The sequence below is a fragment of the Capsicum annuum genome, chromosome 12 (genome assembly GCF_002878395.1).
Source record: "Capsicum annuum cultivar UCD-10X-F1 chromosome 12, UCD10Xv1.1, whole genome shotgun sequence".
NCBI lineage: Eukaryota > Viridiplantae > Streptophyta > Magnoliopsida > Solanales > Solanaceae > Capsicum > Capsicum annuum.
This window is the reverse complement of record NC_061122.1, coordinates 210,721,163-210,742,774: the sequence shown is the minus strand read 5'-3', so window position 1 is coordinate 210,742,774 and position 21,612 is coordinate 210,721,163. Positions and strand designations below refer to the sequence as shown.

Here is a 21,612-nt window from a genome sequence, read left to right as displayed (position 1 = left end):
AACGTACAGTTGGGTTTAGGGGAAAGAAATATAGCTGGAGAAAGATCAGTGATAGAGTTGGAGAAGCGAGCGATAAAGCAAACCGTGCGGAGCAATCAGGACTAGGACGTAATGCAGAAAGGGAGAAGGGTTCAATTGATTTGAAAGAAAGAACTAATGAGAAGGTGAGAGTGAGCAGTGTATTTTGTGCATACGGTGATAAGGAGCTCGAAGAAGGGGCTACTGATTGCAAGTTGGAGGTAGTAGAAGAAAACAAGGTGGAAAGGGAAATCCCAGGGAAGAAATGCAGAGTTGGGTTTACAGGAAAGAAAAATAGCTGGAAAAGGATAGGTGATGGGGTTAAACAAGTAAGCAATAGAGCAGACAAAGCAGACAGCGTGGAGCTATCAGGACAAGTAGATAATGCAGAAGAGGAGGAGGTTTCAGTTGATGTGAAAAAAAGAGTTAATGAGAAGGTGACAGTGAGTGGTGCATTTCATGCATACAGTGATAAGGAGGTCAAAGAAGTGGCTACTGTAGAAGAAAACAAGGTAAACATGGTAATCACGGGGGAGAAACATAGAGTTGGGTTTAGGGGAATGAAACATAGCTGGAGAAAGGTTGGTGATAGAGTTAAAGAAGCGAGTGATAAAGCAAACAGCACGGAGCAATCGGGACAAGAATGTAATGCAGAAAAGGAGAATGTTTCAGTTGATGTTAAAGAAAGAACTAATGAGAAGGTGACAGTGAGTGGTGAATTTCATACATACATTGACGAGGAGGTCGAAGAAGTGGCTACTGTAGAAGAAAACAAGGTGGACATGGTAATCACGGGGCAGAAACATAGAGGTGGGTTTAGGGGGATGAAACATTGCTGGAGAAAGGTTGGTGATAGAGTTGGAGAAGTGAGTGATAAAGCAAACAGCACGGAGCAATCAGGACAAGAACATAAAGCAGAAAAGGAGAACGTTTCAGTTGATGTGAAAGAAAGAACTAACGGGACAGTGACAGTGAGCGGTGCATTTCATGCGTGTAGTGATAAGGAGGTCAAAGAAGTGGCTACTGTAGAAGAAAACAAGGTAGATAGGGTAATGACGAGGCAGGAGCATAGAGTTGGGTTTCGGGGAAAGAAACGTGGCTGGAGAAAGGTTGGTGATCGAGTTGGAGAAGTGAGCAGTGAAGCAAACAGCGAGGAGCAATCAGGACAAGAACGTAATGCAGAGAAGGAGAAGGTTTCAGTTGTTGTGAAAGAAAGAACTAATGAGAAGGTGACACTGAGTGGTGCATTTCATGTATACAGTGATGAAGAGGTCGAAGAAGTGGTTACTGTAGAAGAAAACAAGGTAGACAGGGTAATCATGGGGCAGAAACATAGAGTTGCGTTTAGGGGGAAGAAATATAGCTGGATAAAGGTTGGTGATAGAGTTGGAGAAGGAAGCAATGAAGCAAATAGGGTGGAGCAATCAAGACAAGAACGTAATGCAGAAAAGGAGAAGGTTTCAATTGATGTGAAAGAAAGAACTAATGAGAAGGTGAGAGTGAGTGGTGCATTTCGTTCATATAGTGATAAGAGCAAAGATGTACTGATAGATTCGGAAGCCGGTTTGGAGATGAGGATTGAGAGAGATCTTGGGGATTTACCATTGACTGATAGGAGGCATGGTCATGGGAGATCGAGTGGCAGGGTGTATGGTGACAGGTGGAGACATGGGAGTTCCAGAAGGTATGAACCGCGAAGAATATTGAAGCAAAGGGATGATAGCTTTGCGTGGATTAAAAAGGGGGAGTCTTCAAGTGGCAATGTTGCTGAAATTAAAACTCAGGTAGCTAATTATGCTGGCTTCCCTGTTAAAGTTCATACTAAATGTTGTTTTCTTTTTTCTGATAAGTTGTTACTTTAATGTGTTCTCTGTGTTATTAGAGGGTGTTTTGATTGACTTAGTTTTAGTGCTTTGGCTTTTAATAATTTTTTTTAATTACTTTTCTTATGGTCTTTGGGAAAGATATAAAATGCTTTTAATCACTTGCATTTTAAAAAGTATAAAAATAAGTTAAAAACCAAAAATTGAGTATTCCCAACTTATGGCTTCTAGCTTTTTTAACTTTTAAGCTATTTCTAAAAAGCCAATCCAGACACCCTCTTAATGAATATGTGTTAAGCTGTAAGAATGCTTTGTGAAGTGACGAATTAGTGAGCAAGTGAAAGAACAAAATAGAAAGAAAAGTAGGAATTAGGAAGGTAGAAACAAAATGTAGTCTTATTGTTTCCTTCCATTTATAACGAACTTTGAACTAGTACAACTAAAGAATGTGGAAGGGGGGGGACTACTGCACATTGCATACCGCTCTTTCAAAGTTTCATCAGGCTACATAATCTGACATGTAATTTGTGTTTAGTTTTCATCATAGGACTTTTATTGAGAGAAAGAGTTATGGCTCTTAATATAACTCTTTCTCTCAATAAAAGTCCTATGATGAAAACTAAACACAAATAGATTGGCCAACCTTATATGGTCTTGGGCTATCCTCACCTTATGAACCATCTTTTGGGGTTTGAGTTATACTCGGGGTCCATTTCTCTCATGGCATTAGTGACACACCCATTTATATTCTTGGTTTTAGTATTGGACGCTCATGTTGTGTTTTCACGCTCCAAAGGATCATTCCTGCACGGGCGTGCAGAAGAGTATTAATAGCTTTGTTATGCTTTCCTAAAAGCACTTTTTTTTTGTCAAAAGTACTACTTTGGAAACTTGGAGTGTTTGGCAAAAAATGGTGTTTTTGAGCAGCAACATTAGTAGTTTTCTGTTGTGAGGAAGAAGCCACAAATTTCAGTTTCTTCTAAGCAGCAAAAGCAAAAGAATATATTCGTGGAAGTTTGGCCAAACAAAAGAAGTTTGATATACTGAAGAAGATTGCCTTTTGGAGACCCAAATTTCTTCTGTTGTATGATGGTGAACCATCACCTTTTGGAGACCCAAATTTCTCCTGTTGTATGTGGTGTTGATGCTGTTTGAACTTTTTGGCTTTTTTTTTTTGAATCTGAAAAAAAAAAAACACTTTGAACTTACCCATTGGCGGAACCAACTCCATTCTTGTCACGGTTAGTGATAAATTATTCACATGGAGGAGGAGGATAAGCTCACATTTCATGACCTCATCCCTTATCTATCAATTTCTTTTAAGCCTCGAGCTTTGGCAGAGGCCCCATAACATTAGTCCTGACCTAATATCTTTATTTACTCCAAAATTTTGTTGGGTGAAGGAACATTTTTCAAATTTTTTGCAATGTCAATGAGCTAGAGCTCTCTTAAGGAGTACTTTTTACTTCTGGATATGTCAATATACCTTGTAAAGAGGACGCAATAGAAAATCGACTCCCTAGTCCAAGTGAGGATAGAAGAAATACTCCATTGATTTTGATGTTGGTCCTGGCTGTGCTGGCACACTATAAATTTCGATAGTAACATACTCAACATCCTGGCCCCTTCTGGGGTTTCTTCCAATGACCCTACTTGTTTTTTCTTCTTCATGTGAATGGACTATGGGAAAAAAGAAACAGCGAAATTTCCATGTTTTCTTAGTTTTAGGAGTTCAAAGGCTGCATTGGATGCTTTAATAAAGAAGTCATATGCATATGAAGATACCTAACTGTATGAGTAATTTGTACTCTCTATGTTTCAATTTATGCATCACAATTTCCTTTTTAGTTTGTTTTGAAAAGAATCTCTTTCTATATTTAGTGGCTCTTTAATTCCAATATCCCACCCTACATTTTTAAGGCCACAAGATCCACAGGACATCTTTGTACATTATACACATCTTTAGTTTAGGACCACAAAATTCAGAAATCTCTCTTTCTTGCTTAAACTCTACCAGGTCTAACTAAATCACATAAAACGAAACGGAGGAGTAATTGTTTTCTTGATCCACACAAAAAGTATTGGTTTAATCAGTCGTGTGATTCAAAAAATTCTAGCTAGTGGCTGAGAGCACAATGGCACTCAATTACAGCGTGTGAGGATACTTGGGGGCTGATAATGGGGAGCCAACTTATGTGGGAAATGTTACCATGTCAAATTTTAGCAGAAAAGGAAGGCAGCTACTAAGTTTCCTCAAGGTATCTGTAAAAGTTTATTTTTGAGATTAGGGGCTTGTATCCCCGTCCTTACCCACCCTACTAGTTTGCCTGTGTTTGTAGCTTTTCACAGATGGTATTCCTATTTTTTTTTTTTTTCTTTGATAAAGGTAATGTTGTATTCATCAGCATTGAGGATCTCCGTTTCACAGAAAAAACCAGAAAATAAAAAAACAACTAGATTACAGGTTTCCTATAGATTCTCTAATTTGTGCATCTTCTTCTAATCCTTCTTCTTTACACCAGAAATAAAAGGTTTACATAACCATTTGACTTTCTCAATTGGATTAGCCTTGTTCAAAGCACCTGCTGTTCCTTGCCTTCCAAATAGACCACCAAATACATGATGGTATTATGCTCCACCACTTCTTTGGAGTTTTGCTCCCTCCTCTTCTGATCCAGCAACTAAGGTCTGATGTGTGTTCTGGCATGATCCATTCGGTCTGTGTAGCACCCAAAAATAGGTTCCACAATTTTGTTGTCACTCTGATATTCCTATTGTTTTATCTGATTATACTTAGTGACGGGTCGTGTTTGGAAACTTCTGATTATCCTATTGTTGTTTCTTTGCTTAAACTTGACAGCATATATAATGTACCTATTACATATGCTTTATTTTGTCACATTCTCTTTTTTTCTTTCTAGTCCTTGCATTGTCGTGAGCATTAGCTGTTAGAAAACTAGTAAAATTTTAGCACTACCTCATCACATACAATGTGACAACTTGCTAGTGCCTTCACGTATGAAACGGTAGCCTTTTATTACTTGCCAAGTTAGAGAATGTATAGTGTGTTTGCTTTATCCCAGCAACTTCGTGATGTTACCGAGCTGTAATTCCTCTTCGCTTTTATATCTGGATATTTACCTTCTGTTTTACTGAAACTGTTGTTATCATCTGTTAAGGTTGATTTTTCAAGCTAAAGCACAAGTCGGAGTAAGCTTTGCTCGTAGTGAATCAAGTCAGTTTCCTTACAGAAGTGGCTTCTTATTCATTGCTTTTACCAATTCAACTTCATGCTCACTGGGAATACAGACAACTTTACATGTAAATTTGCCTGCAGTTGCTTCTCCTAGTCTTCTTCCTTGTATTAAAGACGATTTTTCTCCTCTTGACCCTATTTTGCGGCTTTATATGTACTGTAAATGAAAATTATGTCAAATTTAGACTCATGAACTATGCATTTTGTGTAAAGATAGTAGTCTTGTGAATGTCAACTTATTATAGGCTGCCTCGTTTGAACATATTTTCGCGTAATTCTTGTGGAGACTTTATTCTTTATTTGTGGCAACTAATGTCACCTTGAAAAGTATCTTCTTGTGCGTCTTTGAAAGTCTCTGTGGTGATATTTTCACTTCTTGCCAAAAAGAAAATCCCGGTTCTTGCAGTGACCCCTTTAGCACAAATTGGATTTCAGTATCTTTTGGTAAAGGAGGATCAGAAAGTTATTTATACATCAGGTAGGTACCTCGTGAAATTAGTCGAGGTGCGGTCAAGCTAGCCAGGACATCACGGTTGCCTTTCCGCATTTTCCATAAGTTTCAATATGTGATGTAGATTTCCATGAACTAAATCAGAAAGTGAGAGTAACTAGATACAAAGAATTCATATAGTCTGTCTCAATTAATTTTTGATTGACGTATAATTATTTGATAGTACAAAAAATCGCATCACGTAATAGTCAACTGTTTTCTTCACAAATTATATGCTCTTTCTGTCATCTCTGAAATCTGATTTTATATCTTCTCTTGTTTTCTATCTCTATTTCATAATCCATGGATGCCCTACATATACAAATTCCAGCAATTATTCTGATAGTCTCAAATGTCTTTATGAATAAATGATTTAGAGTGTATAATAGGAAAAACCTCCATCCGTATGTATGATTATGATCAATCAAATAATGAGTACTTTTCATGTATTAGTGAACTTCAATAATTTAGGAAATGACCAATTGATGTGATATGTGTTATTTTAATAGAAGTAAAAGACCATTTTAGGAGAACAACCACTTCACTGACAAATCAACCTCGATATATCTGGTAATGTGTGTTGCAAAACAAACTTAGCTGTAAAATTTTGGACGACAAAAAAGAAAGAACTGCAGGGGTTTAAAGTTTGCTCATATGATTTTTTTTTTTTTCTGAATTTTCATACTATATAACCGCACATTAAAATAACAGTCAGTAAATATATAATTTTTGTATATTAATTATAATATATAAAAGAATATACACATTTTATATATAATGTTTATATATTTTTTTGTGTGTTGGCTAGTAGGTGTAATTATTTAAAGAGTCCTTTTTTTATTGTCCTTTGCATGTGTGACATTTGAAAATATCTCTAAGTGATTTTATAGTAGCATTACCGAAACAAAATATCTTAGGACATTGTAACTTAATACTTTAAAACTAGTTACAGATATTAAGCTCTCCAAGCGATTTTATAGTATTACTGAAACAAAATATTCCTAGGACATTGTTACTAGTCACTTAATAAATTAAATTAGTTAAGAGATATTATTATGTCCAGCAAAAATGTCTGAAATTTTGAAAAGATTACAACAACAACAGGCCCAGTGTATTCCCACAAAGTGAGGTCTGAAAATTTTGAAAAGATTACTGAGCTAAAAAAATTTCAAAGTTACGGATTATTTTGCCGACTTTCCTTGCCTATATTGCTTCATAAACCAGAGGTTGTTCGGTTATGAGTCTTATTCTAGCCGCTGGACCTAGCTACCTAAGGCTGAGCCATTTCGGGGTGGGCAGACTGTTAAACAGAAAAAGATCTAGCTCTAGTTGAGGTCCAATCGATATTTTTGGACTCCCTAACATTGTCTCAATTCAGGAATTTTAACTCGATTCACTCTAGGAGTATGCACAAGAGGTGCTATTTGCCGGGGTTCCTCTGACCCTTAGGAGATCATCTAACCCGTGTGCAAGTAAAATTCACATGGAGTCTTTCTCCTCTAAAGGCTTTCAAAGTTCTCCTTCGAATATTTATTAGGTTTAAGATAGATTATTCATACATTAAATGACGTTTTTAATATATAAAAGATTTGAGCCAAAAGTTATGATTTCAACAAAAAATTATTGAGTTTCATCAAACCCGTAACTATCACTGTGGCTCCGCTAATGCCAGCAAAGTGCATGTGCATGTTATGCCAAGGGACCAGATGACTCATAAAGGATTACCCTACAGCAACCCCATAACCACTCAATTAAATGTTTTTGCATACCATAAATTTGTCCTTGTATGGGCAACTCTTTCCCATCCTAATAAAAAACAATTAATTTTGACACCTTATCATTGCTCTCCCTACATGTGAATGGTGGTGATCTTTTTCACCTGATCGGCCTGCAGTGATTGTGCTGAATCCTTATCATGATGTCCTTCTTCTGCACTTGTACTAGTTTTTTCGGCTGCTTCCCGCTTTTCGTAAAACAGAAGGCGATTCGATGTACTAAAGTTTTTGTTAGGTGCGGAGTTAGGAGAAGGGTCGGACTTCAAGGGGCTATTGTAGCAGCTTTACTCTGTATTTCTGCGAGAGGTTGTTTTCATAGCCTGAACCCTCAGCCTCCTGATTACATGATCTCCATAAAAAGGGAAATATATATTGTCACTTCACGCTAGGAGCTAGTAGATGATATTGATATGGATTTAACTTATTTCCACGGACAGTGTAATGAAGTTTATGTTGTTTTACTCTTCAAGTTTTTAATTACACATGTTAGGGGTATTACGTGCGATTATCGTTCAAGTAGATATTGTATTGTGTAAATGTATAGAAATTAAATTCGATTGGTATACAACAACTCAATAATAACTCATCATATTGTGATTTAATGATGGGCCATATGCATTATTTTTCAAGAATTGGCATTTATGGTCTAATAGCATTACTAGAAGATTTTGTAAAGTCAAGCAGGCTAGGACAAACTGATAAGCCCATCAAAGACCTGTGCCTTCAATCATGGCTAATTAAGAAACCAATGGAGCCAAGAGATTTTGTTTTTAAATGGTCCTGTTATGTCAGCAAATAAGTGGTCCAAGAAAATGTTTCATTTGCATCCAATTAAGGACATGTATATGGTATTATATATAGTGGGAGTTTGCTCACATTGTCAAGTCTGGATAAAGGAAGAAGGTTTGTGTTAGGTTGACAACTAAGGTAAAATTAGTCTAATTAAAATGTGTTGGAATAAATCAACTCAAAAATACTCTTAACATGGTGTGGTATGGATCAAGCCAGCATGGTCCTCCTCAAAAGGCCTCACAAAATTAAGACATCCTACTCCATATATGTAGCTTCTCAATATTTTCAACTACTAATGTGGAACTTTCTTCGCACACCCAACAATCCCTTCCCCCCAAACTAAATCCGACGTGGCTCACCAACATTGTTTTCACGGGTCAATTTTTGATATTCATTTGGTGCCACCCACGCTAAGTATTTTATGACAACCACGTCTACAACTAGTCAGTGGCGAAGCCAGACTTTTGGTTAAGGGTGTTCATATTTTTCTTTAGGCAAAGAACTGTTTAAAAAACAAAGAAAATAATGCATTGTTGCATCTGTCAAGGTCAAACTCGGGTTGTTGATGCGGAAATGCACACTCTTGACCACTGGACTATGCTTCTTTAGCTTGTTAAGGGTGTGCAACAACATGTATATAACCATAAATATCTATATTTAACCTATATACTCGAAAAAAAATTTCGACGAAGGGTGTTCATCTGACCACCCTTCGTTGGATGTGGCTCCGCCACTGCAACTAGCTTCATCTTGTATGTTTGCGTCTCTTAAGTTCGTAAGGGGAAGTAAACCCAGCCCCATGCATCATCTACCTTTTGTGATACTCATCTTGCTGAACTTGAGCTCTAATATCATTTGTTGGGCTAAATCGGCCCAAAAATACTCTTAACGTGGAGTGATACTATCTGCTTGGGGCCAAGTCCGCACAGTTTTTTCCAAAAGGCCTCATATGCTAAGAGATCCTATATCCTATATGTAGCTTTCCAATCTTCTCAACTAACAATGTGAGACTTTGTTTGCATACCCAGCAAAATGAAACCACACACTCTACAAAATACATTAGGATATGCTCACCTAGACACGTGTTGATGAGCTTTTAAATGTATGTCATGGATAGTGATAATTCATATAATCGATCCCAACTTGCTTGAGCTTCATCACTCAGTAGGCCTACCCCATGTCTAAGCCAACTGGCAAATTTTGATTCTTTACAAAATTGAGAAGAAGAAAGAAGTATAAAAGATGAAGCAAAGGGACAAAACTAGTCTACTATTTGAGTGTGCTAAGTTTGGTTAGTTCTATTATACCTTACTCTTCCCCTCTCCCTACTTATAAATAGTTCTATTAGTACTTCAATTCTTTCTTTATTACTAGCTTCTCTTCTTTCATAAATAGCCTTTTCTTTTTGTGTTGGAAATAACAAAGCTGAATTCTTGATGGATATATCAGGTTCTGAATGCACTAGTGCATGTGAATCTGGATGGACAATGTACTTGGATGAATTCTCATATTCTTCTGATCAGTACAATGGAGTTAAGGGAACAAGTATATATGACAGTAGAGGCAAATCAGCATATGCTGATGAAGATTTGTCTATGGTTTCTGATGCTTCATCTGGTCCACCACATAATTTTCATGAGGATAAAGAATTCTATTGTGAAGAAAACACAAAGGTAAACCAAAGAAGGAAAATAAAAGAGCAAAGTGGGAAAAAACAGAATCTTTATCTTGATGACACTGCTAGTTCTCCAGTGCCAAATTTCCAAAAGGCAAGTCCAATTTTCTCACTTTGGAGCAACGGTAAAGTTATTTTTGTGTGACCTATAGTTGTTGAAGCAATCACTAATGCTTGCGTTAGGATAGAATGTCTAGGTAAATCATAGCCCTTGAGGTTTGGCCCTTCCACGGACCCTTCTAATGCCGAATGTTTTGTGCATCAGGCTGCCCTTTAGACTTTTTTTACCCTTAACAAAATCCGTCTTGTGGTGGTGTGATAGGGGTTAGACATTGACGTCTACCTCATGTATTCATAGCCGAAAAATGACTACGTGAAGGACGTGATGTAGTACCTTAATGTGCGATCGTCTCATCTAAAAACTTGAGGCTTCTAATGACTTAATTATATTATGTCTCAACGCTTACACCATGCATGAAGAATGGACCAGTTCATTCATTTCATACATTTGTCACTTATGTTTTCAGGATAACACAAGTTTTTATAATGATACTACAACTTACATGGAGCAAGTAGCAGGCTACTCAGGAACATATTCAAAGGTACTTTTTTTTTCTTCTTTACTTTTCTATTGTCATTGATTATTTATTCTTTGCAAATGCCAGTATATTCCTTTGTTATTTGTTTCTTCAGGGTAAATCTGTTATGGGGAAACATTTTGGTTTCCTGAAAACATCTGTGAATGGGAAAGCTTCATGTGAGAAATCTGGTATGTGAATGTAGTTAAAATCTATGTTGCTCGGACTCTTCAAATTAATTGTCTTATCTGTGTCGAGTTCTCCAAAAAAGCATCACTTTTGAAGGATATACTGGCACCCAACGGTTTGAAGAGTTTGAACAACATATATGTTTAAAATCCATATTGCTCGGACTCTCCTAAAAAAACTGTCGCACTTGTGTGGATCGTTCAAAAAATGCACTATTGTTGAAAAATTCGACACGTGTCTAATGATTATTTTGGAAAGTTTGAACAATATAAGCTAAAATCTATGTTGTTCGACTCTCAAAAAGTTGTCGCACTTGTGTCAATCCTTTAAGAATGCACTACTTTTGAATGATACAACAAGCTATTTTTGAAAAGCCTAAGCAACATAAGTTAAAATCTATTTCCTCATACTCTCAAACTGTCGCATCAGTATCGAATCCTCCAAAAAAATAAAAGCACTACTTTTGAAAGATTCAACATGCAATTACTATACTTTGAAAAATTCAAGCAACTTAGGTTAAAATAAAGCTAGTTTACAATTAAATATTTTTAAAATAAAATTGTTTGGATTTGTGCATCTTCCAGGTGGTGTTGTGAAGGAAAGAAATAGAGGATAAAAACTGGACAATTTGTACACTTTGCTGTGTGTCAGTTGCTGCATTTGAAGAGAGAATGACAAGTAAAGTACTGTTCGGTGCACTGAGCTTTCGTTACGTGTAAGTCCGGTAAAAATCTGACCACAAGGACACAAAAAGTAAAAAAAAAAATCAAAAAATAGATTGAGGATATTCTTGTACTTATCCTTCTTATCTTTTTTTCTTTTTTTAATCCTTATTCTAGTTACTTGTTCCTGTCTATGTAGTGGGAAACAACCTCAAAGTATAAAATGTGGAAACAGAAGAAGAAAAATTCTGTCGTTTATTTATTTATTTATTTATTTTAACCAGTTGTTTTTTAGCATGAAATTGTGTTTTTTTTCTTTTGATTACCCTGGGTGTTTGGTATCCAAAAATAAAGAGTGTCTCGTACTTGTATTGATGTACGATTAATTTGGATCGCATATCACCGTTTTCAATAAGATTTTTTTTCGATTACTGAAATCTTGAATTCAAAACCTCTTGCTAAGGAGAGATGGATTCCAATCATTGTTGGGTTCGAAATCGAGAGGGTATCATGCGGAAGCTTAAAGTTTGCAAACTGAAACGGTGATAATTTAGATGACAATGAAAAACAAATATTAAAAATATATTATTAATATGGTTTGGTCAAATGACCTACATATTAAAAATAATATTGAAAAAACTTAAAACTTATTGAAAAAGGATAAAACATGTTCGGAGAAATCTCCCCCTAAACAATACTCTTTGATGACTACATTGTGGATGTTATTCTGTTATGGTACGAGAAGGGGTCTTCTATTTATAGATATCAAAACCTTTCCTCCAAGAAATAGGTTAGCTAAATATGAAAAAAATTATATTTTTCTTTCAGAAAAAATAAAAGTAATTATAGTAACTTTTATTTTCCTTCTAAGAAAAAATAAAACTTAAATATAGTAAGAAAATCAGGACAACAACCCTAACAACCATCCTAATGTCAACCACGAGCGAACCTAGGCAGGACTGAGGGTTCATCCAGCCCCCTTCAACGGAAAATTATATTATTTATACATGGGGTCAACATTATTTTCTTATGTATATATGATACATATTAAACTCAATTTAACTTGTTCAATGTATTTACTTTTTCATATTTTGAATTCGTGAAAATCCTGACTCCGAACCTCCCAACTCATGTTAATGAAAATTCTGTCTTTGCTTCAAGCACTAGCATTTTTTCAAATTTGTAAAAACTCAGTGCTCATCATTTTTCAACCACTATATATGCTGTCTGATGCTATCTGGTTTCACAAATTCATGATATAATTAATTAGTTTAAGTTTAAAGAATTTATAAAAATAATTCTTCCACCCCACCCATACAAAAAGAAAAGGATATCTTATTCTTCAAATTATCTGGAAATTGAGGTTAAAAAAATGTATTAATTAGTATTAATTAATGGTAATAATGTATTTATGGAGGCGTATTCGTAGTATTTCTTTATGAGTTGGTGTAAGGAGAAGAACTAGCTCTTCTGTTGCCATTCGACTAAATTTAGTAACTTTAGTTTAAATCTTATATTTATGTCATTCGACCGAATTTAGTAACTTTATTTCAAGCCTTATATTTATGATAACAATTCATTGAATATATATAAATTCTTAATTTAAAATTCAAGTAATCCTAAAAGACAGATATTTCAAAATCATAAACTTTAAATCCTCAATAACTTTGATGTGATGAGAATATTTGAGTTGGGTGAAATCTGGTAATGTAATCTGCTAAAAATTGTAACAAGACAAGATTAATGATAAAGATTGATCCATTTAAAGTCTCATTTTCTACCAAAAAAGGCACAATCCCATCTTCATCATGACAGCTACACACTATAAATGTCATCGCTATATATATAAAATAAAAAAATATTTGGTCCAATTATTGATTTTGTCCAAATCTTTATTGGTCATATGATCCTTAGAATTGCCATCCATATCTTGGAGAGTGATAGTTTTAGGAAAATGACAAGACTTTCCAGCTATTGTTCCTGTGTGATAACAATTTCCCTAATTTCATGGTCCACTTTAATCAATTGTTATTACTATAATATAAATGTTAATATCATAAAAAGGTCACTCAACTTTACAAATTTATGTTGTAAAATCATTAGACTTTGCTTTATATCGATAAAATCACTTAACATCGACCTTTGTAGCAATAAAATCACTCAACTAAATTTATCATTAAGAAAAAATTACAAGGCAAAATAAATTTTTTTTATATATAATGTAAACATGGACCTTCACAGATAAATAAGAAGAAAGAAAATTCAGTAAGAAATTTTTACGGACAAACTTAATTAGTAAAACAAATAATATGACAGTAGTGTAAAGGAATAACTAGATAGAACGATGCATATTAATATTATTTCCAAAGGGTATTAAGGGACCATTAATAATTATTTATAAATTATAGAACCCAAAAAAAAAAAAGATAAAGGAAAATTGTATAAACATTTGTTGATCTCAAAAAATAATTCATGCTTCCATTATAAGTGGGATAAAACTTTTCAAATAAATAAAGACATAAAACCTGTACTGGGAATATGACTAGAAAAATATCATAATTCATATATAAATCAAGCAAAGCACTACAATTGTCTGCCTTAAGTTTCATACAACAATCCACTGTAAAACAAATATTATGGTACTAATTAAGTTTGTCCGTAAAAAAATTTTAATGAGTTGTCTTTGTTTTTATTTATTTGTGAGTGTCCATGTTTACATTATAAATATAAAAAATTATTTTGCCATTTAAGATTTTCTTTTTAAATGATAAATTTAGTTGAGCGATTATATTGATACTAAGATTTAAGTTGAGTGATTTTATTGATATAAAATTGATGTAAAACGGATTACAAGATATATAAAATCAAAGGATAATTAAGAAATTGAGGAAAGTTAGGGAAGAAAGAAAGAATAATCCCACAATTGAAATAAATTAGAAATGAACAAATATAGATTTTTGAGTCTCTAGTTTAAACAAACAATTCCATGATTAATTCAAGGGAGAAGAGAATTGAACTCATACATGAAAATTTTATCAAAAGATATTCAAGAGAGAACCAATGTAGAAATAAAGGGATAAACCCACAAACTTACCAAAGAGTGTTCAATAATCTAGTTAAAAATATTGTCTAACCTAAAATATGCTCATCATATTCTATTTATAAGCTAAGATATGAAAAGACATAAATGTCCTTGATTAAATGTGCATCATACCTAGTAGCGGAGTCAGAATTTTTACTAAGGGGGTTCAAAATCGAAAAAAGTAAGCACGCGAATTAGCCGAAGGAGGTTCAACATCAGCTATATATACATAAAAAATAATTTTAACCATGTATAAATAACATAATTTTTCATCTAAGGGGATTCATTCGAACCCCCTAACCACAAGGTGGTTCCGCCACTGCATCATACTATGAATGACTAAAAATGATCCTAATTAAATATCATGTTAATTTTCTATTGTGTTGATTCTTGACTTCCCATACTTTCTTAAAACACTCCAAGCTTTTGATGTCAAGTTGAAATCCATCCATACAATTAGCACTTTCCGAACTTGCATAATAAACAAAGTCAATGACTTTGCAAGATAAATTTCTAAAATTGAGCTAGTGATCTTTAAATATATTAACTCCATAATATCATCAGTAGAATAAAAAATTAGATGTGATCGGATCAATCTACACACACCTTAATTATTTTATCGAATACTTATTATCTTCTGCCGACGCAGGTAGTATAGTAGTTAACTTTGAGGTTGAATATGCCCTTTTGTCCCTGGTAACATTATGAAATACAAGTGATACTTTTTCACTCTATTGATTTGTTTTATTGTGTCAAAAAGAATAAAGAGATATCGTTTATATCCAAAGAAATATTAATATTTTCACTAATTCATGAGATTTGTTCGAAAGTTTCGTGGGAATCGGTGACGAAGTCATATGTTCTTGAGGAGTGTCAATCGATAGAATTTCATTAAAAACTATATTGTGCAGCTAGGTAAAAAAAATATCTTTTAATGTATATATTGATACCTCTTGATTCTTTATGAATTTACTTTTTTATACACTAGCTTCTCTCCAAGGACAAGAGATGATTGCCCTATGGCGTTTCAAAAAGAATGTTCTAGTTTGACTTAACACGGAGTTAAGAAAATAAAGAAGATTTTTTAATTTTATGGTATTAAATTAAAGTTATTTGAAATGTATCAAAATACCTTTTAATCTTATGATAATAAACATCTCACGTGAAAAGTTGAAATTAAAATATTACCAAAAAAAATAAATCATTCTTTTTGAAATGAAGTATCAAAAAAAATATGTCATTCTTTTTTAACGGGAATATATAATAGTAAAAGATTTTGCATGCAAAACACGACAATTATTATCAATTTACGAAGTAGATATACACTTAAGACAAAAGGTTTCATTTTAGTAGATGTTTTTTCTCTAAATTAAAGTGAGTTGCATAAAGATATACTTATATTGTTTAAAATCATCAAAAAAACAGTGCAATGTACAAAACATCCCTCTTCAAAGGGTTTGAAGAATATTATTTAAAATCATTGACTATCAAAATAAACCAGACAAAAAAATAGGTTGATAAATAACAAAAGTAACAACAAATTAACTACGTATTGTTTAGCTACAGATTAACAATGAATTTTTTACAACGATATAGTTAGTGTCTCATGCTTCAATATTGAGTAGCATAATTTCAGATAGATTTAATGTGGAAATTTTACCAAACTTTATCTTTTTTCCTTCTCTTTATTATGGTTTTTCTTATTAAATTAAAGGTTAGTATTACTAGTTACTGCGAGAACAAGAAATATCATTGTTTTATGACTTGAAGTGATCAAGTAACGAGTTAAAATCATGAAAATATTTTTTCGCAAAAAATATAAATAAGATGAAACTATGTACATAAGTTAGATTAACGAAAATGTGCAAAAACTCTATTAATTCTGCCATTCTATGAGTCTCTTCCTGTTTGCGTATGGCATTGACAGCATCCATTAATTCGAAACTTAATTTGAAAATGATATTTTAAACCTATTTTTTTGAGATGCCGCTAATGACCAACAAATGGCAATAACTTTTTTTGTGTGTGTTGATCCTATATTAATGAGAACTTGATGAATTGATTTATCTAAACATTTTATTTTTACTATTGTATCAGAAATTACTCATGTATTACTTGACGTAAAACAGATAGCGAATTTGTTTGCGTCTATTAGGCTTTTTCATAATCCATGTATAGTGAAAGCTAAGTGTTTCAAATTGTTTTAGTTTTTTTTTTCTTTTTAAAGTCAAAAGATTCCAGACAGGAATTTTGTCCATATTATGTTAAGAAAATGAAAAAAGTAGAGATAACATAGAGTTAGGTATAGCAATTGCTTCCACACAATATTTTGTTTTGTGCCAATTATTGAAATTATCCCTAAGCACACGTGCACGTATACACCAAGATTCCTTCAACTGTTTCAATTTTCAACACAAGTATCTATGGATTTTCAGTTTTAATTGATCATTTTATTAAAAATAAATATTACACATTAATTAATTATTTATTATATCAAAATAGAATTAATTAATTTTTTTATTTTATTTTTATAATTAATAGTATACATTAAATATAAATAATTATACTTTAATATTCATTCTTATACTCAACAAATATCATTAATATGAATAAAAGATAAAATAGTAAAATTTATTATTTAATTTATAATTTTTTTTTAATATAAAATGAAATGTGCATAACTACCGAATTGGCGGTACAAAAAGAATTTACTCATTTCGTCCATTAATAGTTTTCCGCCATTAACTTGTCACACGGGTTGAGAAACAATATCATATCACCCTTTGAATATAACTAAATTTAATGTATTGAAAAATGTATTAGGTAATAACTGTAATTAATAAAATGGATAAAAATGAATAAATTATCCATTAAGTTTTCAAACTGCATAAATATTGTTAGTCATCTATTTTTAGTATAGATAGAGGACACTAATTAAGATAGAGAGTTAGGGGGTAGGAATCCGTCTGTAACAGTAGGGGGAGTACTTTGTATGTGCCTGAAGTTTCTTGTTCGTGATTGGATGATATCTATAATTTCGGATAGATATCTTATAGTATCTTGTGGTTTGCGTCTGTATTAGCTAGCAATGTTAGTTTATTTTGCATACTGTAATAGTTTATATGCTTTTATGTTTTGTGTTTGTTATACTGTTATCTGTCCTGAGCCGGCGGTCTATCGAAAACACCCTCTCTACTTCATTGAGATAGTGGTATGGACTACATACACTATACCCTTTTCAGACCCCACTTTGTGAGAATACACTGAGTATATTGTTGTTATCTATTTTTAGTATAGTGAAAAAGTAAAAATGGGTGGAGAAAGTATTTCTTTGTAGTCCAATTTATTGTGATAAGAAAATTTTGTTAGTTCAATTTCATAAAATGTGAGACTTCAAAATTTGATATCTCAAATTCAAATCCTACAGAACATGATTTAGAATTACTTACAATAAATTTTACGTTGTTAATTGATAATTCCACTTTCATACATAAATATATGAAATAAAAGAAGGAAAAATTACGATGTAGCATATTCTATCTCCTTATTATTCGCTATAGTGGTAGTTTTAAATAAGAAAAAATAACATAAATATACATCTTAATTTATTATATTTATATAAATTTTTATTTTATAAACTAATTACAAAAAAAATTAATTAATTATATATCTTCATTGAATATATCGGGAGCTAATTATATATCTCGACAGACCCAAAATTTAAAAAAAAATACCGAGAGCTAAACGGATGTATTATGTATCTCGACAGATCCAAAAAAAAATAGCGGGAGTTAATTATGTATCTTTACAAAGAAAAAGATGTATCTTCATTGAATGTATCGGGAGCTAATTATGTATCTCGACATACCTAAAATTAAGGTTTTCTGTAATTAAGTTTCAAACTTTCGAGACTTATGTTGTTTGCCCTTTAAATAATGGTAAGACAAAGAGATTTTGTAATTTTATATTCCCTCTATTTCAAAACAAATGATATTTTTAGTTTGAATACATTTCTTAAGAAAATTATCAAGAACATTACTAATATCTCCTTGGTAATGCAAAACATCACTTCTTTTGAAATATCTATATCTATAATATATTAAAAGTGTGAAGACCCTTAGAAAAGTGATTTGAACTTTTTACCCTTCATTAAAAGACTCTGCAATAGATAAAATTATTTTTTCACGTATTTACTTCAATTATTTATTTTATAATATTTAAAACTAAAGAGTCCTAAAATATTTTGGGTAAGAGAATAATATAATATATTTTAAAAACTGAAGAGTCCTAAATTATTTGGTAAGAAAACTATATGAAATATTAGAAGAACAATATTTAAGAAGTTCTAAAATATATGGTATGAAAAAGAACTATTTTTCTCAAATTAAAAATTCAAACCAAATAGTATTTTTTTCACAAGACTTTTTTCTCCATAAAAGCCCTAATGCTAATACATAAGCTTTTTACTATACTAATTAGGCTCACCTTTAAATTATGTAACATATTATAATATTTCCTAGATGTAATTAATAACTTATTTTGATCACTTTGCAAGGTAATGAGATTGTTTTCCACTGAAGGTATCGTTACCTCTTTTTCATATACAGATCTCACAAATCTAAAACCTCTAAGATGTTTAGGATAATTTTGAGTCCATACCTTCCTGACATGATAGGATGTAATCATTTAAAACCTTTGGATTAGGTAAAAAAGAAAATTATTAATGTTTAATGAAAGTTCAGACTATGGGAGTTCCAAATTATCTTTTTTTTTATTGATTTTTGTATTTTGTAATTAATTTAATCTATTTTTTTGTTCTTCCGTTTTATTTACTTGTGTAATCTCTTTCAATTGTTAAGGAGTTAAATAATATTTTGATGGGGTCATATCAAAATTATGGATAATACATGTTTGTGGTAATGAGGTTCATAAACTTCGAATTTTTATTTTATGTTATTTTCTTTTTTTAATCTTTTATTCTTCTTTGACTTTATTCTATAAGAAATTCGTGTGCATCTTTTGTATGCAACCATTGTGACTATATTTTTTTTTTTTTTGGTTTTGCACTCGAAGTTCAATATCCACATAGGAATCCAACTAAATTTAGATTCGCGTCGAAAAGTTTCACATTGATTTGATGGGAGCGGGGGAGGGGTGACTACAAAATATTAATATGTCATCAAGACATATTGATTATGAAATCGGTTTGTTGATTAATTCTTTATTTGATAATGATTATACTCTCTCTAGATTATGTTTCATAGAGTGAATATAGTATGGATATCTTCTTTTTTCTTTTGTACAACAACAACAAACCCAATGTATTCCCACAAAGTGGGGTTTCGGGAGGGTAGAATATACGCAGTTCATACCGCTACCTCCAAAGAAGTAGAGAGGCTTTTTCCTTTTGTATTGGCTATAAATTATTTTTGGTTTTGGTGAAACAAAACTTAAAGTATGATATATATACTGGAGGCTGCAGACACAATTCTATTCAACGTCAAAAACTAGATTTACAATTGAATACCATCCAATACTCATCATATTATAAGAAGAGAAATAATCATCTCATCGATTAATGAACACTTGTTATTATAGTTTTAAGAAAATATGTCAAAACCAAAATAATTTATTCTTTTTAAATTCAAAGATTATAGTTAACGTGATACATACGTGCAAAGCACGTACACTTAACTAGTAAAAATAAAAAGGCAAAGACGTCACTTATTTTAAAATATAGAAAGCAGCATACATAAACTTATACCTGTGTATGTAATCATGCTACATGACTAAATAGCACCTTAATTTACTAAAAATATATGTATACTTTTTCTTATTTACCAAACATAACATGATTTACAAAATATGGCAGATTTGAGTTTTTCCATCCCTATTAAATTGAGGTTTAATTTTAGTAACCTGATTTGTTCTTTCCATTTTATTTTGAGGCAAATATTCTGAGTGGGACACTTATCAATAATCAAGGAATCTGAGAAAAGAGTTAAGTACAAGTAAATGGACTAGGTTTTACCTTACAAATTTCAATGAGGTCAAACACCTCTACTAATACTAGCAAGCAGGTAAGAAATAAGAAAATTGAAAAAATCAAATGGTATCATCATAATATTTAATACATTCTATGATGATATTATAAATGGGGATACTAATGAAATGATAAAATAAAAGAAGAAAGAAGATAGTGTAGCCCTTCTTCTTTGTACTTGTGACAAATCAAAAATTTACAGTCTCGTATTAATTTAATTCTTCTCCTTGTCTCTTTATTAAAACATGGAGTTCTTTAAAATACATTAATTATTCTTAGGTTTGTTAGACCTAGTTGATGTAATTGAATCTATCTCCTTCTATTTTGTTACTCTCATTGATAGTTGCATTGAGACAAACTGATCAGACACTTTATCATCCCAACTATATCATATCTATCATGGGTTTAATTTTTATTTTTGCGTTTTTCACTTCAGAGATGTTGGCATCCCTAACATCATTTGCAAATTAGTTATCCAACATTTCACCCTTCTCGTTTTTCTCAGAAATATGGATCTTATAAAATATGTGGAGAAAAAAAAATTACTCCTAACAATTTATGGAATTTATTTTTCCTACTTTTATTAGAGGAGTCTTTCTCCTCGTTTTTAAGGAACTTATTTTTTTCAAACAAAAATTTTCTGAAAAATTTGACCAGCTAAACATGAGAAAATAAAGAAACATTTGGTAGAATAAAGATAGAAATTGATTCAGCCTAGTGATCACCTTTTACCTTTCTATAACCTAATTATTGAATGATCACAACTAATTGTCCACGATGATAGGAATATTGGCCAAACAGAATATATGAAAACTGAAATCTTCTGCAAGTCTACCCAAAATTAGGATATATGTGACTTAGTCACCTCAAAACTCCCAAGATATTTACCAGTGAGAAAATGACATTTTGCATGAAGGAGAGAGATTCTCAATAACTAACAATTTGGTTTGGTCCCATGAAATGCATGATATTGATGAAGAGGGCTAATTTTATATTGGCATAATAAATAAACGTATCCTTTAAGTTGGCTCTACCTGGCATCTATATCCTCCAAGCTTAAATGTATTCAAGTAGATACTTAAATTTGTATAAAATTAAAAAATAGACACACGCGTTTTACGAGACAATTATTTGCCTGAGACACCACATAAGACGCCACGTAGGACGTATTGTGTACTTATTAAATTTTATACAAGTTTAAGTGTCTACTTATACACACTTGAAGGGCA

The 21,612-nt window shown here is 32.3% G+C and overlaps 2 protein-coding genes across 2 annotated transcripts; both read left to right on the top strand.

Moving 5' to 3' along the window:
* Positions 1-6: 6 nt before the first annotated feature.
* LOC107850448 lies at positions 7-5,359 on the top strand. The gene is made up of 2 exons (XM_016694979.2): positions 7-1,802; positions 5,021-5,359. The coding sequence occupies exons 1-2, from the start codon at positions 537-539 to the stop codon at positions 5,036-5,038; spliced, it is 1,284 nt and encodes a 427-aa protein (XP_016550465.2). The 5' UTR covers positions 7-536; the 3' UTR covers positions 5,039-5,359.
* Positions 5,360-9,276: 3,917 nt separating this feature from the next.
* LOC107849788 (protein SOB FIVE-LIKE 5) lies at positions 9,277-11,520 on the top strand. Its single transcript, XM_016694344.2, has 5 exons — positions 9,277-9,445; positions 9,604-9,923; positions 10,357-10,431; positions 10,523-10,598; positions 11,181-11,520. The coding sequence occupies exons 1-5, from the start codon at positions 9,397-9,399 to the stop codon at positions 11,210-11,212; spliced, it is 552 nt and encodes a 183-aa protein (XP_016549830.1). The 5' UTR covers positions 9,277-9,396; the 3' UTR covers positions 11,213-11,520.
* Positions 11,521-21,612: the final 10,092 nt, after the last annotated feature.